We start from the raw sequence: 24,881 nt of genomic DNA, 5'->3' as shown, positions 1-24,881 counted from the left end.
GTAAACTTTTGACTCAGGTGCCACATCTGGGTGGGGAAATTGTATACAGGGCCATGAATGTAGGGCTGGGGCAGGGGGTTGGGGTGTGGGAGGGAGTGTGGGCTGTGGGAGGGGGTGCAGTGTGCAGGAAGGGGCTCAGGGCAAGGGGTTGTCATGCAGGAGACGTGCGGGGTGCAACAGGGGCTCAGGGTAGGGGGAGGGATAGCTCAGTGGTTTGAGCATTGGCCTGCTAAACCCAGGGTTGTGAGTTCAATCCTTCAGGGGGCGACTTTGGGATCTGGGGCAAAAATCAGTACTTGGTCCTGCTAGTGAAAGCAGGGGGCTGGACTCAATGACCTTTCAATGCGGGAACTGTGGTCCCTTCCAGTTCTAGGAGATAGGTATATCTCCATTTAAAAAAAAATATCTCTAGTCTAATATTTCAAAATGATTTATGTACGTGCAGAGCCATTGAACAGCCACTCACAGTTCTGACACCTCAGCACGTTCCTCAGCTCTCTCTAGTTCACCCTCCAAAATGACCAGTTTACGAGCAACCTGCAGAGAGAGGAGAATTATTTTTTCCCTATTTGTTTTCCACAAAGGTCCACATCTCGGCAGGTTTTTTTCTTCTCAGATAAAGGCTAGAAGCAATACCCAGTCTGGAGATATGCAACATATAGACAACACATTACAGAGATTTGGCCCATGCTCTCTTGACACCCTATAATCAGCTGCTAGGGAGAGTGAGCTCAATGCAGGATCCCTTTCCCAGAAGCAGAGAGACTTTCAGTGTTCCTAGCATTAGGCAGCGTAAGATGTAACAAGCTCATTTCATGTTAATTCTAAGGCTGTTAGTAACTGCATCTGTGTGGCCTTGCACAAAAATAGATTCCAAACTTGAACTGCTACTTTATGGAAAGTATATAAATACACCTCTACCCTGATAGAACGCGACCCAATATAACACAAATTTGGATATAACGCGGTAAAGCAGTGGGGAGCCCCGGGCCCTTTAAAGCGCCATCCGAGCCTGGCTGCCAGAGCCCCAGGGCTTCAGCAGCCGGGCTCGGGCAGTGATTTAAAGGGCCAGCCGCTGTGGGGAGCCCCTGGCCCTTTAAATCCCCACCCGTGTCTCACTGCTGGCGCTCCAGTGGTGATTTAAAGGGCCCGGGGCTCCCTGCAGCGGCTGGAGCACCGGCCCCTTTAAATCACCGCCGGGGAAACCAGTCCAGTCCAGCATGGCATACTGGCTCTTGCTGGTACGCCGGACTGGACCGAACCCGATATAACGCGCTCTCACCTATAAGGCGGTGAGATTTTTTGACTCCCGAGGACCACGTTATATCGGGGTAGAGGTGCAGTATTAAACAGACTATAAGACTGAAGTTCTTTCAGCTACTTTCTTTATCACTTTCTCACCAAAGCAAAGAGCACCTGCTACTTCCTTGCGGCGCCATTTTTACCTCTTCATATTTACGGTCAGCCTCCTCAGCAATATGCTTAGCCTCTTTCAGCTGCATCTCCTGAATTTCCATTTTTTCTTCATCCTTCATTGCTCTGTTTTCAATAACCTTCATACCTCTATAGAAGGAAACAAAGCGGATTGTTCAGAGAGATGGGGTTACTACAAGCCAGTCAGCACATTTAGCCTAACAGGCCCTGTTGTGAACTTAATATCGAACTACTGTGACTTGAACCCAAACTAATCTATCATGTTCTTACTGGCTAACAAAGTTGCTGATAATACTAGTTGGAATGAATCTCTGCTTATCAGATTGTCTGAACTTAACAGTGCTTGCAGCTATTGAATGATGCAGGATTCTTCCTTAGTTTATTGTGCTTCTTTCATTTAGCAAGATCCCAATATACTTTAAGTAGATTACATTTATTTGCTTGTATCATTAAAACATATTTGAGAGATACCAGTGGGAACTTTTCTTTTTAAAATCTTACTCAAGTTTGTAGTCCTTAGAATAATTAGGTAAAGAGGAAATAGCTAAAAACAAAATAGCTAAATACTTTTCTCTGTGGCTTTACTCAGGACAAATAGTTCATTCAAGACAAACTATTGAGGCCAGGTTTTTGTTTAAATGCTGAGAATTTTTTTCTTAGAGCTCAAATCTGGAGCAGTTTGTAGACTATTAGAGTAAAATAATATCAAAGGCCAATGTAAAATTGGTTGGGTCCAACATTTCCCCTCCCAACTCACGGCAACTAATAAAGTTTCTGGACTCTAGCCTGCAGAGCCAGGGTGCTGGAACTACAGGGACTGGGGTGCGTGGCAGCACCCCCTAGCTTGAAGTGGTTTCCATCATATACAAGGCTTACAGTTTTGCTCAGTGGCTTTCAGCACCCCCATCATAAAAACTGTTCCAACGCCACTGCCATCAAGGCTCATAAGCATATAGAATTCAGAGCACAGCTTTCGTTCTAGAAACTGGCATACCTTTACAGATAGCAGATCCAGCCAAAAACACCAGGTTGAAGAAAAGCCATTCTTCTGAAGTAAGTGTTCTGGTCTCAAACTCCCATACCCACTGCCTGAGATGCTTGGGTAAAGGATATATATCTGATCAACGCACCCTCTGCCATAAATTTAACCAACAAGGCCCATAGGCATTGGAAGTCTCTTCTGTGGTCTATTCATGGGGGAGGCCTTTAGCATCTTAGGATAGATGTGGGGTCACAACAGATTATAGGCTCAGATGGTGGAATGTCCACACTACATACAGCTACTAGAAGGGGGTACATAACATTCTTTGACAATGGGATGCACAGCTATTTACTAGATAGCAGTATAATCTAGGATTTTATTTCTCTAGGAGGGAAATATGGGTTGGTGGTTAGAGCAAGGGACAGAGTCAGGACTCTGATTAGATGCTATTTCACTTGGGTGGATAGGCAAAAATATGTTAAGTATTTTTACAAACTACATAGTCAAACACAGATTTGGCATATTAATTATAAAATGCATTGTGTCTAAGTGCATGAAAATTGAGTTCTATTACCAAAGCTGCCAGCAGTGACTTGGTGCAACATCACAGATCTTCACTTACCTCTTCTGCAAAATAAGGTGATTGATATGTATCTACTTCAAAAGGTATGTTTTTGAGGAGTTGCTCAATAATAAGACTGAAAATACATGGAATCATTGATCAGTGGAAGAGGTGAGACTAGAATGTGTGGTCTCTTGGCTCCCTGTTCAATGCCCTTCTCCTTAGATCAAGTATTTTAAGGGGGGAAAGCAGAGCTCCAAACAGGAGCCGGCTCAAATGCTGTGCAAATTGTATGCATATGATACAGAAAGTTCAGCAAGATCTGGGAGCCTGTGCAGCTGGAATGTTCAGAAAATTAAGAGCAAGTATATAACAAGTTATATTGTCAGGTTTCAGAGTAGCAGCCGTGTTAGTCTGTATCCGCAAAAAGAACAGGAGTACTTGTGGCACCTTAAAGACTAACAAATTTATTTTAGCATGAGCTTTCGTGAGCTATAGCTCACTTCTTCGGATGCATAGAATGGAACACACAGACAGGAGACATTTATACATACAGAGAACATGAAAAGGTGGAAGTATGCATAACAACAGGAAAAGTCTAATCAATTGAGATGAGCTATCAGCAGCAGGAGGGAAAAAAACTTTTTGAAGTGATAAGTAAGATGGCCCACAGAAGGTGTGAGGAGAACTTAACATAGTTATATTGTGTATATGCAAATTATGATTTTTCTATATTTGTAACTGCCATATTTCATAGAGACGACAAAACACCTCTCCAATCTCAGGACTACTCTGCTGCCAACTTTAAAGTTTTTACTTTAGAGAGACATGAGTGTTAAAACCATCAGAACTGTTATTTAATCTGATTAGTTCTGACTGTCCTCATTCTTGGAAACACTTGAGTCATTTTTGCTCAGACTTTCAATCTGAGCCAAGGACCAACCTGGAAGCTTTCAGTCCAAATCCTAAGCAATTGTCCAAGTTATAGGCAATTGAAAACAAAGTTCTAATAGAAAGATTTATGCAATTTAGACATTGAATAAGTATATATTATAGGTGGAGCAGTAACAAGCAGTATTAAAATGGCTAAGGGCTCAGTTCAACTCCCACTGAAGTCAGTCATTGACTTCAATGGAAGTTCAGTCCAACTATAAAATAAATCAAGAGGCAAAGTTAAATAGTGTTTGGGGCTAACAATTGAGAATTCTTCTATTTTAATTATCTGACTGTATGAACTGTGTGTTAAGAGCTGCATCAGAATTCTTTGCAGCCTTAGCTTGAGATTTCCATGAGGGTTAGTGATGCATTCAATGGTATGTATTCTCTTGAATTGCACTCAGCAACCTTAGTTGTAACTTCATGCAGTTTGATGTTTAATTTTTATTATAGTATCATAGGAGTGTGTGTATATTGCTCAAGAGGCAAATAAAGATACAGTTTTTCCCCAGTGGAGATAAAAGGCTTTGATAAAGCAAAATGGGACACAAATTACAATAGATTGTGGTGGGAAAGAAATAGGTTAGACAGCTGGAGAGGAACAGGACAAGGGAGAATACAGCCCTTGGGAAGTTGAGCTTCCCCAAAAGGGCAGCTGGGATGTGTATGATATACTGCAAGTTTGTCATCATTTTTTGGATGAAAAGGGAAATGTCTAGACAGTGGGAAAAGCTCATTAACCAGTTACAGAGTCAGAGCAGTATCACTTTTATGATTGTGGCCCTTTATTCCTCACAATACTAAAAGTAGCATCTAAAAGAATGAGTGGGAAATGGAACTTAAGTGCACCAAGTCTTTAAAACCTTCAAAGACTGTTAAAGTAGCCTACTACTGGGATCTTCTGATGTAAGACACTTCTCTGCAACGTTCCTTTTGGATGCCTACCTCTCACTTTCATCTGCTGCCTTCTCTGCCTCCTCCAATTTCTGCAGGGCTGTTGCCAGACGTTCTTGGGCACGATCCAGCTCCTCTTCCACCAGCTGGATACGCCGATTCAAAGCTGCCACTTCACCTTCTGCCTATGCAAAACAATCAAACAGCACTGGTTAAATAAAACCCAACTAGCTAGACACCAATAATTCAAAAATGATCACCTCTGATTACTTCATTTTCACTATTTATATGCATGGATCTCTAGGAAGAGATGCTTTCTAGTTTTTTAGCTGTATAACTATAGGAATTTCAAAATATAGAGTGTTTTTATTCAAAATACACTCATACCTTCTCTTCCTCATCACACAGAATTAACCATTAATAATCTGTTTAACAAGAAAAACATTTTCAGTTAATTGTACTGTGGAGATGGGAGGTTCTATATGTAGAAATCTGGTTGAAACTTTTTTCTTAATCTTCTAACTCCCAGATGGCTCAGTCCAGAAATTCTACATTCGGCTTATTTTGTCAGTCTTGTCAAAGATCCTAACCCTAGCTTTGGATGGCTTACTAATGGAATTTAGTTAAAGCAACTTCTGTGTACATTGGGGGCTCCACTGTCTATAAATCTCCCATAGTTCATAATGGGGTTGGCCAGGGGATGGTCTGGGAGCCACCAGGGGAAAGTTACTCATCTGCGTGCATGCGGCACAGCAAGAAACTTTCAAAAAATAATTCCACTTTGTTTTCTACTACTTCTATATAGCTCTCTGAGACTGGGCGGAGAGGGGGGAAAACAGGAAATAGGGAGACAATCTGGGGTCCATGGTGGAAACTGTAGGGGCTGGTCTGATGAACTCTTCTTGTTGTTAGGACTCCTATCATGTATGCAATTCTTGATTTTATTATTATTATTTTATTATTTTTTAAATATGGAATTCCCATCACAGTGAAAAAATGTAGTAGGCATCTTGCAGTACTGAGTTATATTAATATTTAAGATAGCCCAATCCTGCAAGAATTTTCAAAGGGACAGATCACTAATTCGGAGTCCTCACATCTCCCAGATGCCTCTTGTGACTCGCCAGAATCTTTCAGAAGGATTCTCCAATGGCATAAAGGCAGATTAATGTGGCAGATTAATGTGGTTTAGCTTTGATTAAATTGGGATGTGGAAAGTCAAATTTACAGTTTGTTTGGCCATTGAATCCAAAACTGACATTCTGAAATTCCACTTTGTCTATGAAGAACAGTGCAAATGTATTTTTTAAATGTGAAACAGTTTGAATTACTGCTCTTTAATCCATCCTCTGTTTAGGTTTGGTGAAAAATACTGGACAATATAGTGGTCTTGGGAAAAAAAGTTAACACAAACTTTTGCTATAAAGTCAGATAATAACATTTTTACCATAATCTAGAAGTGTTTTATCAAAAAGCACGTACACATCCTGCTATATGGATAGGTTTTTCTAAATCACTTCTTTAATAATCTGGAAGGAAAATACTATATTTAATTAAATATGTATATGTCTTGTTGGTCTAGGACAGTAGTCCCCAAACTTCTTACCTTGCATCCCCCTTTACCTCTGTCTGTGCCTCTCCATGGGCTGGGAGTGAGGCCATGGCTCTGGGAGGGGAGAGGGACACGGATGGGGTAAGGTGGCCAAGGCTGGGGCTGGCAGCCAGGGCCCTGGGGACGGGGCTGGCAGCTAGGGCCAGAAGCGGAGCTGGGTGGCGCTCCCTCCCCAGCTCCCTATGGTCTAGGCCAGTGGTCCCCAACCTTTTAGTCTGGCGGGCGCCAGACGAAGGACCGTGGCGGCGGTGGAGCATCCGCCGAAATGCCGCCGAATTTCAGCGGCATTTTGGCGGTGACGCCTCTTAATGACGTCACTTGTCTGCGCCGAAATGCGCTCCACCGCCGGCCAGGATGTGGGCGCATTTAGATGCCCCCACGGGCGTCATGGCGCCCGCGGGCACCGCGTTGGGGACCCCTAGTCTAGGCGGTATATCAATATTGCCATCAGAGAGAAGCAGTTCTAGAATTTAAATCTCCAACTTCTTAGGTTGGCAACTTGTCCCATACTGGAGACATCTCATTAATGTAGAGTGGTTTCAGAGAAAGATAAATTAAATATTACAGGGTTGAGTGTTTTAGTACCTAAAATCTTTCCTCACGCCAAATATGGATAGCCTGGGCCCAACAGTAATTCAGGGACTCTGAAGGTGAAAACAGGAGACAAGGGAGGGTTTGCCTAGCAGACATGGTTTGAAATTGACCAATAAAATATCAGGAAATACTTCTTAACAATTAGGTCTGTTTAAAGACTGTTGAATAGTCTGAGAAGTAGTTAGAGCCCCATCACTGGAATAATTCACAACTAGACTAAACAAGGCAGTGAAGAAACGTTGTAGGCAGCAATCTCGCAATGCATACATCAAGAACAGATGATCAGATTAATCCCTTCTATATATACTGAGTAACAGGAACCATATTATATTAAAACACAGATTGTTTGGAGAAAAGCAAATAACTATTGACTGGTGGACTTTTGTATGACAGGCACTAGGGTGACTCCTATTTTCCTAGTGCAGTTTGGTCATTCGATTTTTCTAATCACAAGTCAGTCAGCATTTCATTTGTTCTCTTCTTAAGTACTATTTATTGAATGTGCAGATTGCGTACAAAAGCCACTGATATCTTAGAAAAGACATCTCTAGCAATCCAGCACTGGTAACCTCCTTCACCAGATGCTTTCATTTTAAGACGCAGTGTTAATGAAACAGGATTCCAAACTGTAAAAAGCATCCCCCAAAGATAGGGTTGCCAACTGTCTAATCACACAAACCCAAACACCATTGCCCTGCCCCCTGCTCCAAGGCCTCACTCTTTCCCCAAGGCCCTGCCCCGTTCACTCCATCCCCCCTCCCTCTGTCGCTTGCTGTCCCCCACCCTCACTCACTCTCACCAGGCTGGGCCAGGGGATTGGGGTGCAGGCTCTTGTCTGGGGCTGAAGGTTTGGAGTGTGGGAGGGGGCTCCAGGCTGAGCCTGGGGCAGAGAGTTGGAGTGAAGGAGGGGGGTGTGGGGTGCAAGCTGTGGGAGAGAGTTTGGGTGCTGGAGGGGGCTCAGGGCTGGGGCAGGGGATTGGGGTGTGAGAGGGGATGAGGGGTGCGGGCTCTGGGAGGAAGTTTGGGTGCGGGGGGGCGCTCTGGGCACGGGGTTGGGGTGGGGGTGGGGGTGTGAGATGCAGGCTCCTGCCAGGAGGTGCTTACCTGCCTTTGCCCCACTGCGCCGCCAGACTTTTAGCACCTAAAATCTCCCAGTTTGGCTTCAGTAACCTCCGTGAGATAGAGCCCGATTCTGGGAGACTCCCGGCAAAACCGGGAGGGTTGGGCAACCATACCTAAAAACGGATATGTGGCTACGAACAGGGGCTGCTAACAGGGAGTTTCGCAAGGGAGTTTGGAAGGGGAGTGGGAAGGGGGCAAGGGCCCCTTGCTATTTTTTAAAACTATAAACTAAACTACATTCAAAACTTCTTGATTTAAACAAAACCCTTTCATTAACTAGGAGACCATGCAGGCAGAAGCCCAGCAGTAGAGTGGGGGCTATCCAGTTTATTGCGCTGAATTGCAGCATGTATGATTACTTGCCCTGTGGGCGGGTGGTGTAAGTGTGCATTTGGTGCAAGGAGCTCCTGGCCCCCAGAGACTGCATACGGGCTTTGGAGGCCAGGGTGGCGGAACTGGAGGAGCTAAGGGAGGCAGAGAGGTATGTTGATGAGGCTTTCTGGGGCACTGTAGAATTGTCCCACCTCTGGTCAGACAGCCCCTGCGCTGTTGAGAAGGATGAAAGGCCCAGGGAAGCAGAGCAGTCAACGGGAGCAGAGGGAAACCTTCCCATAGTTGGGACCCTCCTTCCATATGGTGTTAGGGTATCCTCTCGCACTGAGGTTACCTCTCCGGGGGAGGGAACTCCAGTCACTAGGAAAAGGCAGGTGTTAGTAATGGGAAATTTGATCATTAGAAACATAAATAGCTGGATTTGTGATGACCAGGAGAACTGTGTGGTCACCTGCCTGCCTGGTGCGAAGGTTGCGGATCTCTCGAGGCATCTGGATAGACTTATATGTAGTGCTGGGGAGGAGCCGGTGGTCGTGGTAAGTGTAGGTATTAATGACATAGGGCTGGATAGGAGAGACGTCCTGGAGGCCAAATTTAGGCTGCTAGGGAAAAGACTGAAATCCAGGACCTTTATGGTGGCATTCTCAGAAATGCTCCCAGTTCCACGCCAGGACCAGGTAGGCAGGCAGAGCTTCAGAGTCTCAATGCATGGATGAGACAATGATGTAGAGAGGAGAGGTTTAGATTCATTAGGAATTGGGGAAACTTTTGTGATAGGGGGAGCCTGTTCAGGAAGGATGGGCTCCACCTAAACCAAAGTGGAACCAGACTGCTGGGATAAGAGGGAAGGTCCTTTCATGTATTGAGAACTAGTTAAAAGACAGGGAAAAAAGGGTAAGAATTAATTGTAAATTCTCAGAATGGAGACGGATAACTAGTGGTGTTCCCCAAGGGTCAGTCCTAGGACCAATCCTATTCAACTTATTCTTAAATGATCTAGAGAAAGGGGTAAACAGTGAGGTGCCAAAGTTTGCAGATGATACTAAACTGCTCAAGATAGTTAAGACCAAAGCAGACTGTGAAGAACTTCAAAAAGATCTCACAAAACTAAATGGCAACAAAATGACAAATGAAATTTAATGTGGATAAATATAAAGTAGTGCACACAGGAAAAAATAACCCCACCATGTTCCTTCTGCCAATAACAGGGAGGGGTAACCATACAGGAAATGGCTCTAAAATATCTGATAGTCCTACATGGGAGCATCTCTTGGGTATAAGTAAGCGGGTTTTAGGATACTCTTGTGCTGGTGAATCAGCAGGAAGCTTCCTAATGCAGCAACAGATGTAACCCTAGATAACCAATATCATTTTTTTGTGGCGGTGGGGAGTTATGTACCTCAACAATGACATAATTGTCTCTGCCTTTTTCCTTTGGGCAAACTACTGTAATAAATTAACACTAAATCAAATATACAACCGATATACTGTGTGTTGTAAAATATACCATTTCTAGTTAGTTTACACATCTGCATTCTGTGCAGATACATACATCTGTTGCCTTCTTATCAGTCTGTTCCAGTTTTTCCTGAGCATCTTTGAGAGCTTCTGAGTATTTATCCAGTTCATCTTCAGTTCCTTTTAACTTCTTCTGCAGTGCCACCAGCTCATCCTCTACCTTTTGAGAAAGAAAAATAAGTTGTGAACATTCTGACACATTGGTTGCTCTGCTTATAGATAAGGATAGCCAAAGACTTCTCCCTACTATTTGTTTTAAATTATGTTAAGATGTTTTTAAAGTGATGCTATGGAGAGATACCTAATTGTGGATTTTTCAAAGTCACTGTGTAACTTCAGTTGTTTAGATGTCAAGTAGCCTACACAGTTTTACACCATGCTAATAAACCTAACATGGCAGCTGAGCAGGCTGTTTGGCATTCACATAATGAACATAAGAATGGCCCTACTGAGTCAAACCAAAGGTCCATCTAGCCCAGTATCCTGTCTTCTGACAGTGGCCAGTGCCAGGTGCCCCAGAGGGAATGAACAGAACAGGTAATCATCAAGTGATCCATCCCCTGTCACTCATTCCCAGCTTCTGGCAAACAAAGGCTAAGAACACCATTCCTGCCCATCCTGGCTAATAGCCATTGATGGACCTATCCTCCATGAATTCATCTATTTCTTTTTTGAACCCTATTATGGTCTTGACTTTCACAACATCCTCTGGCAAGGAGTTCCACAGGTTTCCTGTGTGTTGTATGAAGAAACACTTCCTTTTATTTGTTTTAAACCTGCTGCCTATTCTGAAACCATGCTATATCCATGTTTCTAAACTGATTTAGCAAACCTCACCTATGAGGAAATTTTTTTAAAATATTAGAAAAGACTGAGTGGGGACCTGATAACAGTCTTCAAATATGTTAAGGGCTGTTATAAAGAGGATGGTAATCTGTTGTTCTCTATGTCCGCTAAAAGAAGTAATGGGCTTAATCTGCAGGAATGGAGATTTAGCTTAGATATTAGGAAAAACTTTCTAACTATAAGGATAGTTAAGCACTGGAATAGGCTTTCAAGGAAGGTTGTGGAATCCCTGTCATAAGAGGCTTTTAAGAAAAGGTAGACAAACACCTGTCAGGGATGGTCTAGGTATACTTGGTCCTGCTTCAGCATAGAGGGCTGAACTACATGACTTCTTGAGGTCCTTGCCAGTGCTACATTTCTATGATTCTATAACTCGGCTGTTGTAAGTAGGCATAACTCCACTCACTTCAATTTAGCTATGACAAAGTACACAAGTTGAGAATCTGACCCCATACATCCATAGATAGAGTAACCGTCTATGTTGCCCTGGTCTGAAATAAAAAATTATGCTAGCATAGTGTGCTCCTCCTCAGGGAAGGCAGGGACAAGCTTGTCCCCATCACTGGCATTCTACCTACAGTACTGTCATTGAATCCTGATAATAAAGAAAATGTCATGTATATAGGAAAAATGCATTATACCCAGTATCCCTGAGTTCAGGGAGACTCTTAATGAAACATAAATTTGAAACAATATGAAAAATAAATGTGGTGTATGTCTTTTACTCTTTGGACTGTGTTGCCCTTTGTTTATAGGCTATAGCCCACTTGGTCCATACGTAAATACAACACTGGATGTATTGTCTCCTTAACATATGCATGAGGATAGAGAATGACTCACAGAAGTACAGGTATTGAGTAGAGTTTAGAGTCCATATCTCCCTTAGCAAGCACTGCTACACTTCACCTGGTAAATTGAGGCATTGCTTGAAATATGTTGAATATGATCAGTGCAAATGTGTTATCTGAAATACAGAGGTACCATCCACTCACTGAGATAGTTATTTTGTTAGATTTGATGGTCATAACATTATTTCCCTAAAGATTCAGAGCTTTAAACCATATATGGTTCTCCAATGGAAGGAGGGACATATGGGTCATCCAAGGTATGTTCCATTTTATCTCATTATCACTTGACCATACCATATAAATCCATACTGTATTCTAAAATGGTGCTATTTATATCCTGCTGGGAGACTGCCAGATGACAAATTGCCCCCTGCTCCCTGGAGAATTTCTATTATCATGAGACTTCTTGCTGATAACATAACTGGTGTGCCTGCAGACTGTCTGATCTGTCATTGAACTCATAATACCACCTTTGTTCTGTTCTATCCTGGGAATAGTTAATTCATTGGGGAGAATGATGGTTTAACTCATCCCTTGAATAAGTTCAATTTATTAAAACAGTTAATTTATACCACCTTTATGTGTATGTTAATTTTTAGTGCAGTTCTTTTACTTTGTTAATTGTACCCTGGAGGATATCTTTATGATTTTGATTAGCATGTTGTGTATGCACATTGTTATACATTTCTGTACTTGTGCTCAGAGTAGCTTGATGCTGTGGAAAAAAGGGATAATATAATACTAGGCTATATTAATGGGAATATTGAGCAGGAGTAAGGTTATATTATCTCTGTATATGGCATTGGTGAGACTACAACTGGAATACTGTCTCCACACTTTTTAAACAGAAAGTTGCAAAATTTGAGAGTATTCAGAGAAGAGCAACAATGATTTGTGGTCTGGAAAATGAACCTTACAATGAGAGACTAAGGGCTGTCTTTGCTAGCATTTTTTACCTTTTTTATTGCCAATTGACTTATCATAGTTAATGCCTTTATAAAGACTAGTCTGGACAGTTCACAAATGTTTGTGGTTTATACTAAGTTGAGCCCTAAAGAAGTGCAAGATATTTAGTTTATCAAAGAAAATGTTAACCAATGATTTAATCATGGTCTATAAGTACCTACGTAAGGAGTCAATATTTGCTGCTAGAGGGCTCTTTTAATATAGCAGAAAAAAGTATAGCAAGATCCAGCGGCTGTAAATTGAAGTCAGCAAAGTTCAAGCTAGAAATGAGATAAAAATTTTAGCAGTAAAAGTAATTAACCATTGAAACAGATGAGGGGTGTGGTGAACTCTCCATCACAGGTAATATTTAAATCAAAACTGGATACTTTTAAAAATGATACACTAATTGACTTCAATTTAGTGGGTTAGATGCAGGATGACAGCATGAAATACTATAATCTGAGGTTTTTATGAGGTCAGACTAGGTGATCATAATACTCCCTTAGTGCCATTATACTCTATGTTATAATCTAAATGCCCTTGGAAAATAATAAAAACTACAATTTTAAAAAGGTCAAATTGTTGGATTTGGAATAACACCCTTGACAAAGCAAAGCAAATAAAAATTCCTTCCATGAACGCCATAGTTACCACCCTTCTAAGTCATTGAATTTCTCTGATCCTCAGTTCCCAATACATTGAAGACAACTTAACTAGGCACTCAGATACTATAGTGATTGGGGGGCATGTAAGTATCCCCAAAAATCATAACCAAAAGATATGTGTATTACTGTGTATAAAATAGGGTGGTCAAGCGAATAAAAAATTTATCACGATTAATCGCATGATTAAACAAATTAATTGCAATTAATCGTGCTGTTAATAATATAATACTATTTATATAAATATTTTTGGATATTTTCCATATTTTCAAATATATTGATTTCAGTTACAACACAGAATACAAAGTGAACAATGCTCACTTTATATTTATTTTTTATTATAAATATTTGCGCTGTAAAAATAAAAAAAAATATTTTTCAGTTCACTTAATACAAGTACTGGAGTGCAATCTCTTTATCATGAAAGTTGAACTTACAAATGCAGAATTATGTACAAAAATAACTGCACTCAAAAATAAAACAATGTAAAACTTTAGCACATACAAATCCACTCAGTCCTACTTCTTGTTCAGCCAATCGCTCAGACAAACAAGTTTGTTTCATTTGGAGGAGATAATGCTGCCCACTTCTTGTTTACAATGTCACCTAAAAGTGAGAACAGGCGTTCTCATGGCACTGTTGTAGCCAGCATTGCAAGACATTTAGATGCCAGATGTGCAAAAAATTCATGTCTATTCAACCATCATTCCAGAGGACATGCGTCTGTGCTAATGATGAGTTCGGCTTGGTAACAGTCCAAAGCAGTGCAGACCAACGCATATTCATTTTCATCATCTGAGTCAGATGCCACCAGTAAAAGATTGATTTTTTTTTTTGGTGGTTCAGGTTCTGTAGTTTCTGCATCGGCGTGTGCTCTTTTAAGACTTCTGAAAGCAACCCTAACCCTATCCCGATCAGATTTTGGAAGCCATTCAGATTCTTAAATCTTGGGTCGAGTGCTGTAGCTATCTTTACAAATCACACATTGGTACCTTCTTTGTGTTTTGTCAAATCTGGAGTGAAAGCGTTCTTAAAACAAACAACATGCTGGATCATCATCTGAGACTGCTAGAACATGAAATATATGGCAGAATGCGGGTAAAACAGAGAGCAGGAGACATACAAATCTCCCCCAAGGAGTTCAGTCACAAATTTAATTAACACATTTTTGTAACGAGCGTCATCAGCATGGAAGCATGTCCTCTGGAATGGTGGCCGAAGCATGAAGGGGCATATGAATGTTTAGCAGATCTAGCATGTAAATACCTTGCAATGCCAACTGCAAAATTGCCATGTGAGCCTCTGTTCTCACTTTCAGGTGACATAAATAAGAAGCAGACAGCATTAGCTCCTGTAAATGTAAACAAACTTGTTTATCTTAGCGATTGGCTGAACAAGAAGTTGGACTGAGTGGACTTGTAGTTTCTAAACTTTTATACTGTTTTGTTTTTTTGAGTGCAGTTATGTTAAAAAAAAAATCTACATTTGTAAGTTCCGCTTTCATGATAAAGAGATTGCACTATGGTACTTGTATGACGTTAATTGAAAAATACTATTTTATTTATCATTTTACAGTGCAGAAATTTGTAATAAAAATAATATAAAATGAGTACTGTACAGTTTATATTCTGTATTGTAATTGAAATAATATATTTGAAAATGTAGAAAATAAAAAAAAATTAATAAATTTCAATTGATATTCTATTATTTAACAGTGCAATTAAAACGGCAAGTGATCATGATTAATTTTTTAAATTATGATTAATTTTTTTGAGTTAAACACGTGAGTTAACTGCGATTAATTGACAGCCCTAGTATAAAGATTTTTTTCCTTTGGAGGTTTCTTTCATTCAGCTGTTTGTTTCCTCCCCTTCAGATCTTCTGTGCACAAAGGCCCATAATATATCTTTTTTCTAGCAGAAAGAACACTGGACAGTGTTCCGTCAGAAGCTTGTCATTATTATTCCCTGTGTACACTTGATAAGTCACTCTAAAGTGACCCAATGGTAATTTCGTCTTTGTGCTGTGCATGCTGGGAATACATTTTGCTCTCTAAGGGTACGTCTATACTTACCGGCCGGGTCGACGGGTAGCGTTCGACTTCTCGGAGTTCGAACTATCGCGTCTAATCTAGACGCGATAGTTCAAACTCCGAACGCGCTCCCGTCAACTCCGGAACTCCACCACCGCAAATGGCGGTGGCGGAGTCGACGGGGGAGCCGCGGACTTCGATCCCGCGGCGTCTCGATGGGTGAGTAGTTCGAACTAAGGTAGTTCGAGTTCAGCTACGCTATTCGCGTAGCTGAACTTGCGTACCTTAGTTCGACACCCCCCCCCCCTTAGTGTAGACCAGGCCTTAGACTAGACCAGTGTAATTCAAGAGTAACTACAGAAGTAGAGGTAGTCATTCTGGATTAATACTGGTGTAATTGAGAAGAGAATTTTTGCTATCTCAAGCCATGCTGTCAGACTCTGCTGACATCAGAGTGGGGGCTTAGATCTGAGTCCTGTTCTCAGATTTTCCACATTGTGCCACTATTGGGCAGGCTTTTTCTTTTATATTTCTTAGCTTCTTTTTCATTTTCAGCTACAAAACTTTCCATTATAAAACTGTTTTTGTTGCTTATCACTTTGCCAAATTTTAATTATTTGGGATGAAATTTTGCATGCCATGTGTCTACTGCAGGTTGAATTTTTTGGGAACATTCAGCCAAAACAGTTCAGCTGCTCCAAAAAATGAGAATATGGAAGAATACATCATTTTGCCCCTGTTAAAAATGCTGACAAACCTTTTATTTGAGCAGCTCTAGTGCCCTATGCTTTGGAACAAGAACTTGAAATTTGGTAGGGTAGGTGGCCTTTATGTCCGGGATGTACCTTTTGCGGGCACATTGAAAATCTACCCAAATTTGACAACGTTATAAGTCTTTGAAAAAAAATCACAGTACGCACATGCTCAGAGTCTGATTTTAGCAGCTAGAAAGCTCCAAAGATTCCATCATCATTGAGCGTGCTCAAGCCTCTCACAGCTCCTACTGCTGATCAGACTGCATATGCATCATCCCCACAGAGAAAGTGAGGGTATTTCATCCCCTCAGCATTCTTATGTGTGAGCAGACCTGTGCATTGTGTTGGGATGGAGCATGTGTAGTCTGGCTACTATGGGAGAGCACCATAGAAAAGCTCCTGAGGATGTTAATAATTTTGTATTCACTGCAGGAATTGGGTACACTTAATGATGAAGATAAAAGAAAATAGTGAATAACTACCCATTCACTAAGCACCATACATCTTGTGCACTGAATGAAGTAGGGTTGTGTGGAAAAAAAATAGTACATGATGCAGTCTAATTACTTGATCATAATGTGCATGCATAAGGGTTGTTATACAGTGTTTAGAACGTTTTGAGTATTCCTGTTATATCACTAATACTATAAATGAGGAATAATTGGAATTTTTTTTCACCTCTTTAAAAGCAGAGATCATGGTGGATTCTTTATATTTTTAAATTCTGTTCCCACCAGGTCTCTACATGCACTATTGGTTTTAGGTTGATGGAACATGGACTGAGATGGTAAAAATTATTTTTAAAGCAAATAATGTAAACTTAAATATAACTTCAATTAAAAATCAGTTAATTTTTTTCACTTGGATGCAGCTTTTTCCTTTTCAAATCAATCCTTTTACTTTTTCATTTAGCTCTGCTATTTTGTAAAACTATCGAGCCAAGAAAATCTTCAGAAATGTGAAAGCTTCAGTATCCACTATCTGTTTTTTTAAACTAAATCCCTCCTTTAAGCAACTTTGTATAGACAACTGGGATTGCGCAGCCTTCCTTGTCATTTTCAGATAAAGGGTGCCTTTCCTCTCCTCCATCAAAACTTGTGCAAAAACACTGATTTTGTGAAGCATTTCAGCTACAATTATTATTCAACATTCTGTGTTTATTCAGAATTGCATTCTTTTGTGCCTGGTCTTCGGGGTGAAACTGGTGGGCCTTAAGTAGTACTGACCCTCTGAACTAGTCTTATGTAGAAATTATAGTCTGGAATATAAAAAGGAATAACATAAAAAAGCATCTTTTAAAAAGTGGAAGTCAGATCCTAGTGAGGTAAATAGAAAGTAGCATAAACAGTGCCAAATTAAGTGTAAAAATGTAATAAGAAAAGCCAAAAAGGAGTTTGAAGAACAGCTAGTCAAAAATTCAAAAAAATGTTTAAGTACATCAGAAGCAGGAAGCCTGCTAAACAACCAGTGAGGCCCCTGGATGATAGAGATACAAAAGGAGCGCTTAAAGACGATAGTCATTACGGAGAAACTAAATGAATTATTTGCTTCCGTCTTCACGGCTGAGGATGTTAGGGAGATTCCCAAACCTGAGCCATCCTTTATAGGTGACAAATCTGAGGAATTGTCACAGATTGAAGTGTCACTAGAGGTGGTTTTGGAATTAATTAATTTAACAGTAACAAGTCACTGGGACCAGATGGCATTCACCCAAGAGTTCTAAAAGAACTCAGATGTGAAATTGCGGAACTATTAACTATGGTTTGTAACCTGTCCTTTAAATCAGCTTCTGTACCCAATGACTGGAAGATAGCTAATGTAACGCCAATATTTAAAAGGGGCTCTAAAGGTGATCCCGGCAATTACAGACCGACACGTCTAACGTCAGTACCGGGCAAATTAGTTGAAACAATAGTAAAGAATAAAATTGTCAGACACATAGAAGAATATAAATTGTTGATCAAAAGTCAACATGGTTTCTGTAAAGGGAAATCATGTCTTACTAATCTAGTTCTTTGAAGGGGTCAAAAGTGAGGTGGCAAAGTTTGCAGATGATACTAAACTACTTAAGATAGTTAAGACCAAAGCAGACTGTGAAGAACTTCAAAAAGATCTCACAAAACTAAGTGATTGGGCAACAAAATGGCAAATGAAGTTTAATGTGGAGAAATGTAAAGTAATGCACATTGGAAATAATAACCCCAACTATACATACAATATGTGGGGGCTAATTTACCTACAACTAATCAAGAAAGATCTTGGAGTCATCGTGGATAGTTCTCTGAAAATGTCCACGCAGTGTGCAGCGGCAGTCAAAAGCAAACAGGATGTTAGGAATCATTTAAAAAAGATTAAATAAGACGGAGACTATCTCATCTCGAAAAAGATCTATGGGCATTAGAAAAGGTTCTGAGAAGGGCAACTAAAATGATTAGGGGTTTGGAATGGGTCCCATATGAGGAGAGATTAAAGAGTCTAGGACTTTTCAGCTTTGAAAAGAGGAGACTAAGGGGGGATATGATAGAGGTATATAAAATCATGAGTGGTGTGGAGAAAGTGAATACGGAAAAGTTATTTACTTGTTCCCATAATATGAGAACTAGGGGCCACCAAATGAAATTAATAGGCAGCAGGTTTAAAACAAATAAAAGGAAGTTCTTCTTCACACAGCGCATAGTCAACCTGTGGAACTCCTTGCCTGAGGAGGTTGTGAAGGCTAGGACTATAACAGTGTTTAAAAGAGAACTGGATAAATTCATGGAGGTTAAGTTCATTAATGGTAAGGAATGGTGTCCCTAGCCTCTGTTTGTCAGAGAGTGGAGGTGGATGGCAGGAGAGAGATCACTTGATCATCACCTGTTAGGTTCACTCCCTCTGGTGCACCTGGCATTGGCCACTGTCGGTAGACAGGATACTGGGCTGGATGGATCTTTGGTCTGACCCAGTATGGCCATTCTTATGCTCAGAAGCTCTGCAGGAAGTGCTGACCTTAATCTGAAGGTCAATATAAAATCCCTGTTAGTATTGGTACGGTGCCTGCACTCCAACACTACTCATTGGTGCATCGGGTTACAAATAAACATATTGTAATCCTCTTCCAATCACATTTAGCAATGACTGCATGTTTGTGGAAAATATTTTTTTGTGTCTAAACCTATTAGTCTTTGCTATAATGTTTTGTGCTATGATGATCTTTTTGTTTTGAGATATTTAATCACTAGAGAGGAGTGATTTGTAACAAAGGACACCCAAGTAACTCAAAATGTTTGAGTTAGATCTAAATCCTACTGCATTAGACAGTTGTGGTTTGATCTGTGTACTCTGCCAATTTAAAAATCCCAAATACAGCATTAGCAATGCATTCCTGGACTTCTACATAAGATCAATTCACACAAATATCTTAGTCCATTACCTCAATTTCAGGATTCAATATTTCTGATTATTCCCAATAACAGAGATCCTACCATACTATCCGGAGTAGGTGGTCACTGTCAATTGGTTCTCAAATGCAGGACATTTCTCACACTGAGGTGATCTGCATTAATTTTGCCTCAAGGTTCGATTTAATTCATGATCGGGCATTGCCTAGGAAAAATTTAACAGCTCTACCACTGTGTGTCATCCTTGTTTAAGATATAAAGCTCTAGTCTCTTCAAGGAAGGTGCAAGCTCAAGGAAATTAAATGAGGAATCATGTAGGATTCAAAAAAAGAACTCTCTGAAGTACACTGAGTAGTCTAGGAATGGTGCTGACCTTACTGAGTCCCAAATCAAAATGGATGAGCAAATAGTACAAGTTAACAGATTGTTCCATCTGCATGCATGAAATATATTACCAAAATGCAAAATACTTCAACAGAGTGTATGCAGAAAAATAGAGGAGACCTAACAATATTATTCTGTTTTCTCACCATCACAAAAATATGCTACTTACATTTTTAATATGTTGTTACAATTTTCTCTACAGTGTAGATATACAACTGTTTTTATTCCTACTCACCTGTTTGCACTTGTCCTCAGCTGCTTTTTTGTCTGCTTCGGCCTGTTCAGCTCTGTCAATTGCATTCTCCTTATCTAGCTTCAGCATCTGCATCTTTTTCTTGATGGCTTCCATTTTTGCTGGAGGATGGGGTTGTGTCTCTCACACACAAGAGAAGAAAAGCTTTGCAAGAACAAACTTGTAGCAAACAGTCTTAAAAATAGGTAGAGAAAGTAGTAGAGCACTGCTATAGGTGTGCAGCACAGTGAACCCTTGAATGGTTGTAGTTAGCTTTAAAGTCTCAAAGACCCTTACTCAATATTTTGGATGTAGCCCAAATCCCTGGTGCGCCTCCCCCTCCCACCCGACCTTTCACGTGAAGCCTTTCTAAGGAACAAGCTGGAAGCGATTCACTAGGGGAATCTTAAGTGCTCAGACGTCTCCTTATTTGGGTGTCTGTTTTCTTAAAGGAAAAAAATGTTTCCATTTTTAACCTTCTGACATATGCAAAAGTGTTGACATATGAACACATATGCTTGAAACAAAGCTCATTAGCAGCTCTGGTTTGTAGAGCACTTAAACAGTCCACAGGGTTATGGAAAATGGTCTGGCTTCCCATTCATAACAAGCAAGCAGAATAACATCTGGAGGAAGTGGAAGGATCCTTATGGATTTAGAAACTGAAAAATGTTCATGCGCAGAAAACTTGAGACAATGACTGCACATAAAAGAGAAACTAGTAAAAACATGTATCTTATGGGAAACAGACATCCTATGTTTGATATGTTGTGAAATGCATAACAAAATTATAGGTATAAAAATCATAAACCCTTAGAGTCCCAAATTTTGCTTTCAGTTAGCCTGGTACAATTCCTATAAATAATCTTTCAATAGACGTTTCATATATGTAACAGAAGGCAGATTTGGTACCCAAGATGGGGATGTTCAAAGGCTTTCGTTTTGCACCTACCGGCCATTTTGGTCTTTGAAAATTCTCCCCCTAAATGTTTGGGGGAAATAATATATATTTGCTAATTCATTTGGGAGATAATGCTGTAAAGTTGAAGTGTCAAGTATTTTGTCAATTAATCTGATTCCATTCATAAACTATTATCTTTTAATATGATTGAGGGAAAGTTTTAGTTTTTACATTTTATGTATATTAATAAAGTGTGTTTTCCAGAGATGCTTTTTGCCCAATGGCAACATCTAACATTCAGGAGACAAAAGCATGTTTGGGTCCATTTTTGTCATACAGGAGGGGTTCTTAAACTCTCCCACGGGCAGGGACTACGTCTAAATAAATTATCTCATGCTCTTTATTTTCATGACCATCTGGACTATCACAGAAATGAAAGGCTGGAACGGACATTGAGAAGCCATCAAGTCGAACTCCCTGTCTACACTGAGGTTGGCCCAAGTAAACCAGAACATTCCTGGCAGGTGTTTGTCCATCCTGTTCATAAAAACCTCCAGTGAAGGGGATTCCACAACCTCCTTTGGAAGCTTGTTCCAGAGCTTAACTACCCTCATAGTTAGAAAGTTTTCCCTAATATCTAACCTAAATCTCTCTTCCTGCAGATTAAGCCCATTACTACTTGTCCCACTTTCAGTGGACATGGAGAACAGCAGATCACTATCAACTTGATAACTCTTGAAATATGTTAAGGGCTGTTATCAGGTCCCACCTCAGTCTCTTCTCAAAACTAAAAATACCCAGTTTAAGTGAAGTATTTTGTACTTGTTTTTATTAAATTTCATCTTGTTGAATTCAGCACAATTCTCCAATTTGTCAAGGTTGTTTTGAATTTGAAGCCTGTCCACGAAAGTGCTTGCAACCCCTTCCAGCCTGGGGTTATCTGCAGATTTTATCAGCATACTCTCCACTTAATTATCCAAGTAATTGATGAAAATATTGAATATGGCCCCTGCTATTCAAGAAAAAATATTATTAAAGTATTTAATGGGTCTTTAATGTTACATGGCAGCCAGAAACAAGGAGCCAGTATTATGTGACCAGCCAATATGCTGCAGATCACAAGTAAACCCTTTGTGAGACAGTTTGGGAATCCTTGTTAAAGCATTTGAGTCACACAAGTTTGTCCCCACTACAGTAAGCTCATGTACTTAAAAAAAAAGTAGATTTTATTTTCTGTTAATTTAGACGTTTCACTAAAGGAATTCTAGTTTTGTTAAACAGAATTAAATTGTAATTTGGTAGAGAAATAATCCTCACTGAATAGACACTTCAGTGCTCTGGAGAAAAATGGATTCTAGTTTGACTGAGTCATGAGCTTAGAAAATCACACACGGTATATACATAACATTAAAAATAATAGTAATATGTTAAACAGTGATCCACCAGTGCTCCAGGGTATGGTAAGCTGTGGGTAAGGACTGTGTGACAGATTTACCTGAGTAAAGCACATACTAGGATGAACGCAGTGAGTGAGACGTAATAACATACATTTACATAATAGCAAATAAAATACATTAATCTGAATTGTAAGCTTAACTGCTGAAAAGTGGATAAAAGTTCACAAATTGTTAAAATGATCTGTTATATAAAACTGTTTAAGAAAAGATGTGGAGCAAAGGAGACAAAGACAAAGATATAAATAAAAATAGAGTGACCAGGTGTCCTATTTTTGGGGAGTTTTTCTTATATAGGCACCTATTACCCCTCATGCCCTGCCCCATTTTTTCACAGTTGCTGTCTGGTCACCCTAAATAAAAAGGGTTTACTGATATCAGTCAAAGACTATGTATTGTGAATGGTGAACAAGAGGAGCAGAAAGTCAGAAATCAGGTAACCAAAAATGGATGTGTTGGGAGTTAGGCCTAATTGGCGGACAAAATAATGGGAGGGTGGGCTGCTTAGTTTATTGCTCCCTTTTGCGGTCCTTAAAAAGAGACTTGGTGAAAACACCGTGGAGAGCTTTTACCATCAATGTAGCTGTAGCGGAAGGATTGTTATCATGATACCAGACCATGGTTCTGCAGTGGGGAGCTTGATCATTATTGCTGCACCAGGGAAGACCCCAACCTGATACATCTGAGGTCCTTCTTTGTCTTCCCTTCCCTTGTGCCTCCCCCATCTTCCTCCTGTCCTCTCACTCTCAGCTTTTCACTGGATCCTGAAATCAGCTGTATTGCATAGCACCAGTACAACTGGTTGTATAACTTGTTGCAAATAATGATTGTTGTACATTTTTGACATCTCTGCAGTGACTAAATTATTTTTTGTTAAAATTAAAAGGAAATTCTCCATTCTGTGCACATTTGATTACATTCTGCCCCGGTACCATATGCTGTCCTGCTATTATACAGCTCTAATAATTTTAAGAGATGGTGACTAATTGGATGACATGAAACAGACATAGAGAAGCAGCATGGGAAGCAGAGCCAACACTTTTCTCAGATTGGAAATTGGATCTATCCCACAGGAAAAGGCAATATCCTGATCCAAAGCCTTGTACAGTAAAAACTGGCCCAATGCAGTACTAACATCAAGGGAATTATGTCAGATAAAACTGGATCCCAAAGCAGTGAACCTAAAATATAACCATAGGAGCTGGAAGCTACCACATGGAAACTCTTAACTAACTTACATTGAACTGGAGAGTACAACAAGAACAATATGGATTGCAGAAATGTGTTTATTGCTCTGTAGAATCTCTCAATGTTTAAATTATTTTTTATGTTTTCATCTCTTAATGCTATGGACAAGATAAACATGAAAAATATGAGCAAAGTTATGATAATCTTAAATTATGCAAAATTGTTTTGAGTCTGAAGTATTTTTGAAGCTAGTGAAATACTTGGACCCAGTCTGAAATTGTTCATAGATTATATATTTCTTAGGGCAGTTGATTAATCACAGTTAACTCATGCGGTTAACTCAAAAAAATTAATCACAATTAAAAACATTAATTGTGATTAATTGCAGTTTTAATTGCCAACTACCAACTGAAATTTATTAAATATTTTGGATGTTTTCTACATTTTCATATATATCTTGTATTCCGTGTTGCAATTGAAATCAGTGTATATTTTGATTACAAATATTTTCACTATAAAAATGATAAACAGAATAGTATTTTTCAATTCACCTCATACAAGTACTGTAGTGCAATCTTTGTCCTGAAAGTGCAATTTATAAATGTAGATGTTTTTTGTTACATAATTGCACTCAAAAACAAAGCAAAGTCCACTCATCCTACTTCTTGTAGAGCCAATCACTCAGACAAACAAGTTTTGTTTACATTTACAGAAGATAATGCTGCCCTCCTCTTCTTTACAGTGTCACCAGAAAGTGAGAACAGGCATTTGTATGTCACTTTTATAGCCAGCATTGCAAGGTATTTACGTGCCAGATATGCTAAATATTCATATGCTCCTTCATGCTTTGGCCACCATTCCAGAGGACATGCTTTCATTTTGATGACACTCGTTAAAAAAATAATGCATTAATGAAATTTGTGACTGAACTCCTTGGGGGAAAATTGTACATCGTCTGCTCTGTTTTACCCGCATTCTGCCATATATTTCATGTTACGGCAGTTTCGGATGATGACCCAGCATATGTTGTTCATTTTAAGAACACTTTCACTGCAGATTTGACAAAACGTAAAGAAGGTACTAATGTGAGATTTGTAAAGATAGCTGCAGCACTCAACCCAAGATTTAAGAATCTGAAGTGCCTTTCAAAATCTGAAAGGGACAAGGTAGGAAGCATGCTTTCAGATGTCTTAGAAGAGCAACACTCCAATGCAGAAACTACAGAACCCGAACCACCGAAAAAGAAAATCAACCTGCTGGTGGC

At 39.9% G+C, this 24,881-nt stretch overlaps 1 protein-coding gene across 3 annotated transcripts in view; it reads right to left on the bottom strand.

Annotated features, from left to right (window-relative positions):
• TPM4 (tropomyosin 4) overlaps positions 1-20,688 on the bottom strand; it is a 33,754-nt gene extending 13,066 nt beyond the window's left edge. Inside the window, exons 1-5 of one of the 3 annotated variants that reach the window (XM_044998565.1) lie at positions 20,078-20,688; positions 10,022-10,147; positions 4,860-4,993; positions 1,446-1,563; positions 467-537 (exon numbers count right to left, since the gene is read on the bottom strand). In XM_044998565.1, coding sequence (XP_044854500.1) covers positions 467-537; positions 1,446-1,563; positions 4,860-4,993; positions 10,022-10,147; positions 20,078-20,191 — 563 coding nt within the window. In that variant the 5' untranslated portion in view covers positions 20,192-20,688. The remainder of the gene's footprint in view (positions 1-466; positions 538-1,445; positions 1,564-4,859; positions 4,994-10,021; positions 10,148-20,077) is intronic. The other 2 variants (XM_044998564.1, XM_044998566.1) reach the window with 2 other exon arrangements.
• Positions 20,689-24,881: the final 4,193 nt, after the last annotated feature.

The sequence above is a fragment of the Mauremys mutica genome, chromosome 24 (assembly GCF_020497125.1).
Source record: "Mauremys mutica isolate MM-2020 ecotype Southern chromosome 24, ASM2049712v1, whole genome shotgun sequence".
NCBI classification, from domain to species: Eukaryota; Metazoa; Chordata; order Testudines; family Geoemydidae; genus Mauremys; species Mauremys mutica.
This window is presented reverse-complemented; position numbering and strand designations above follow the sequence as displayed.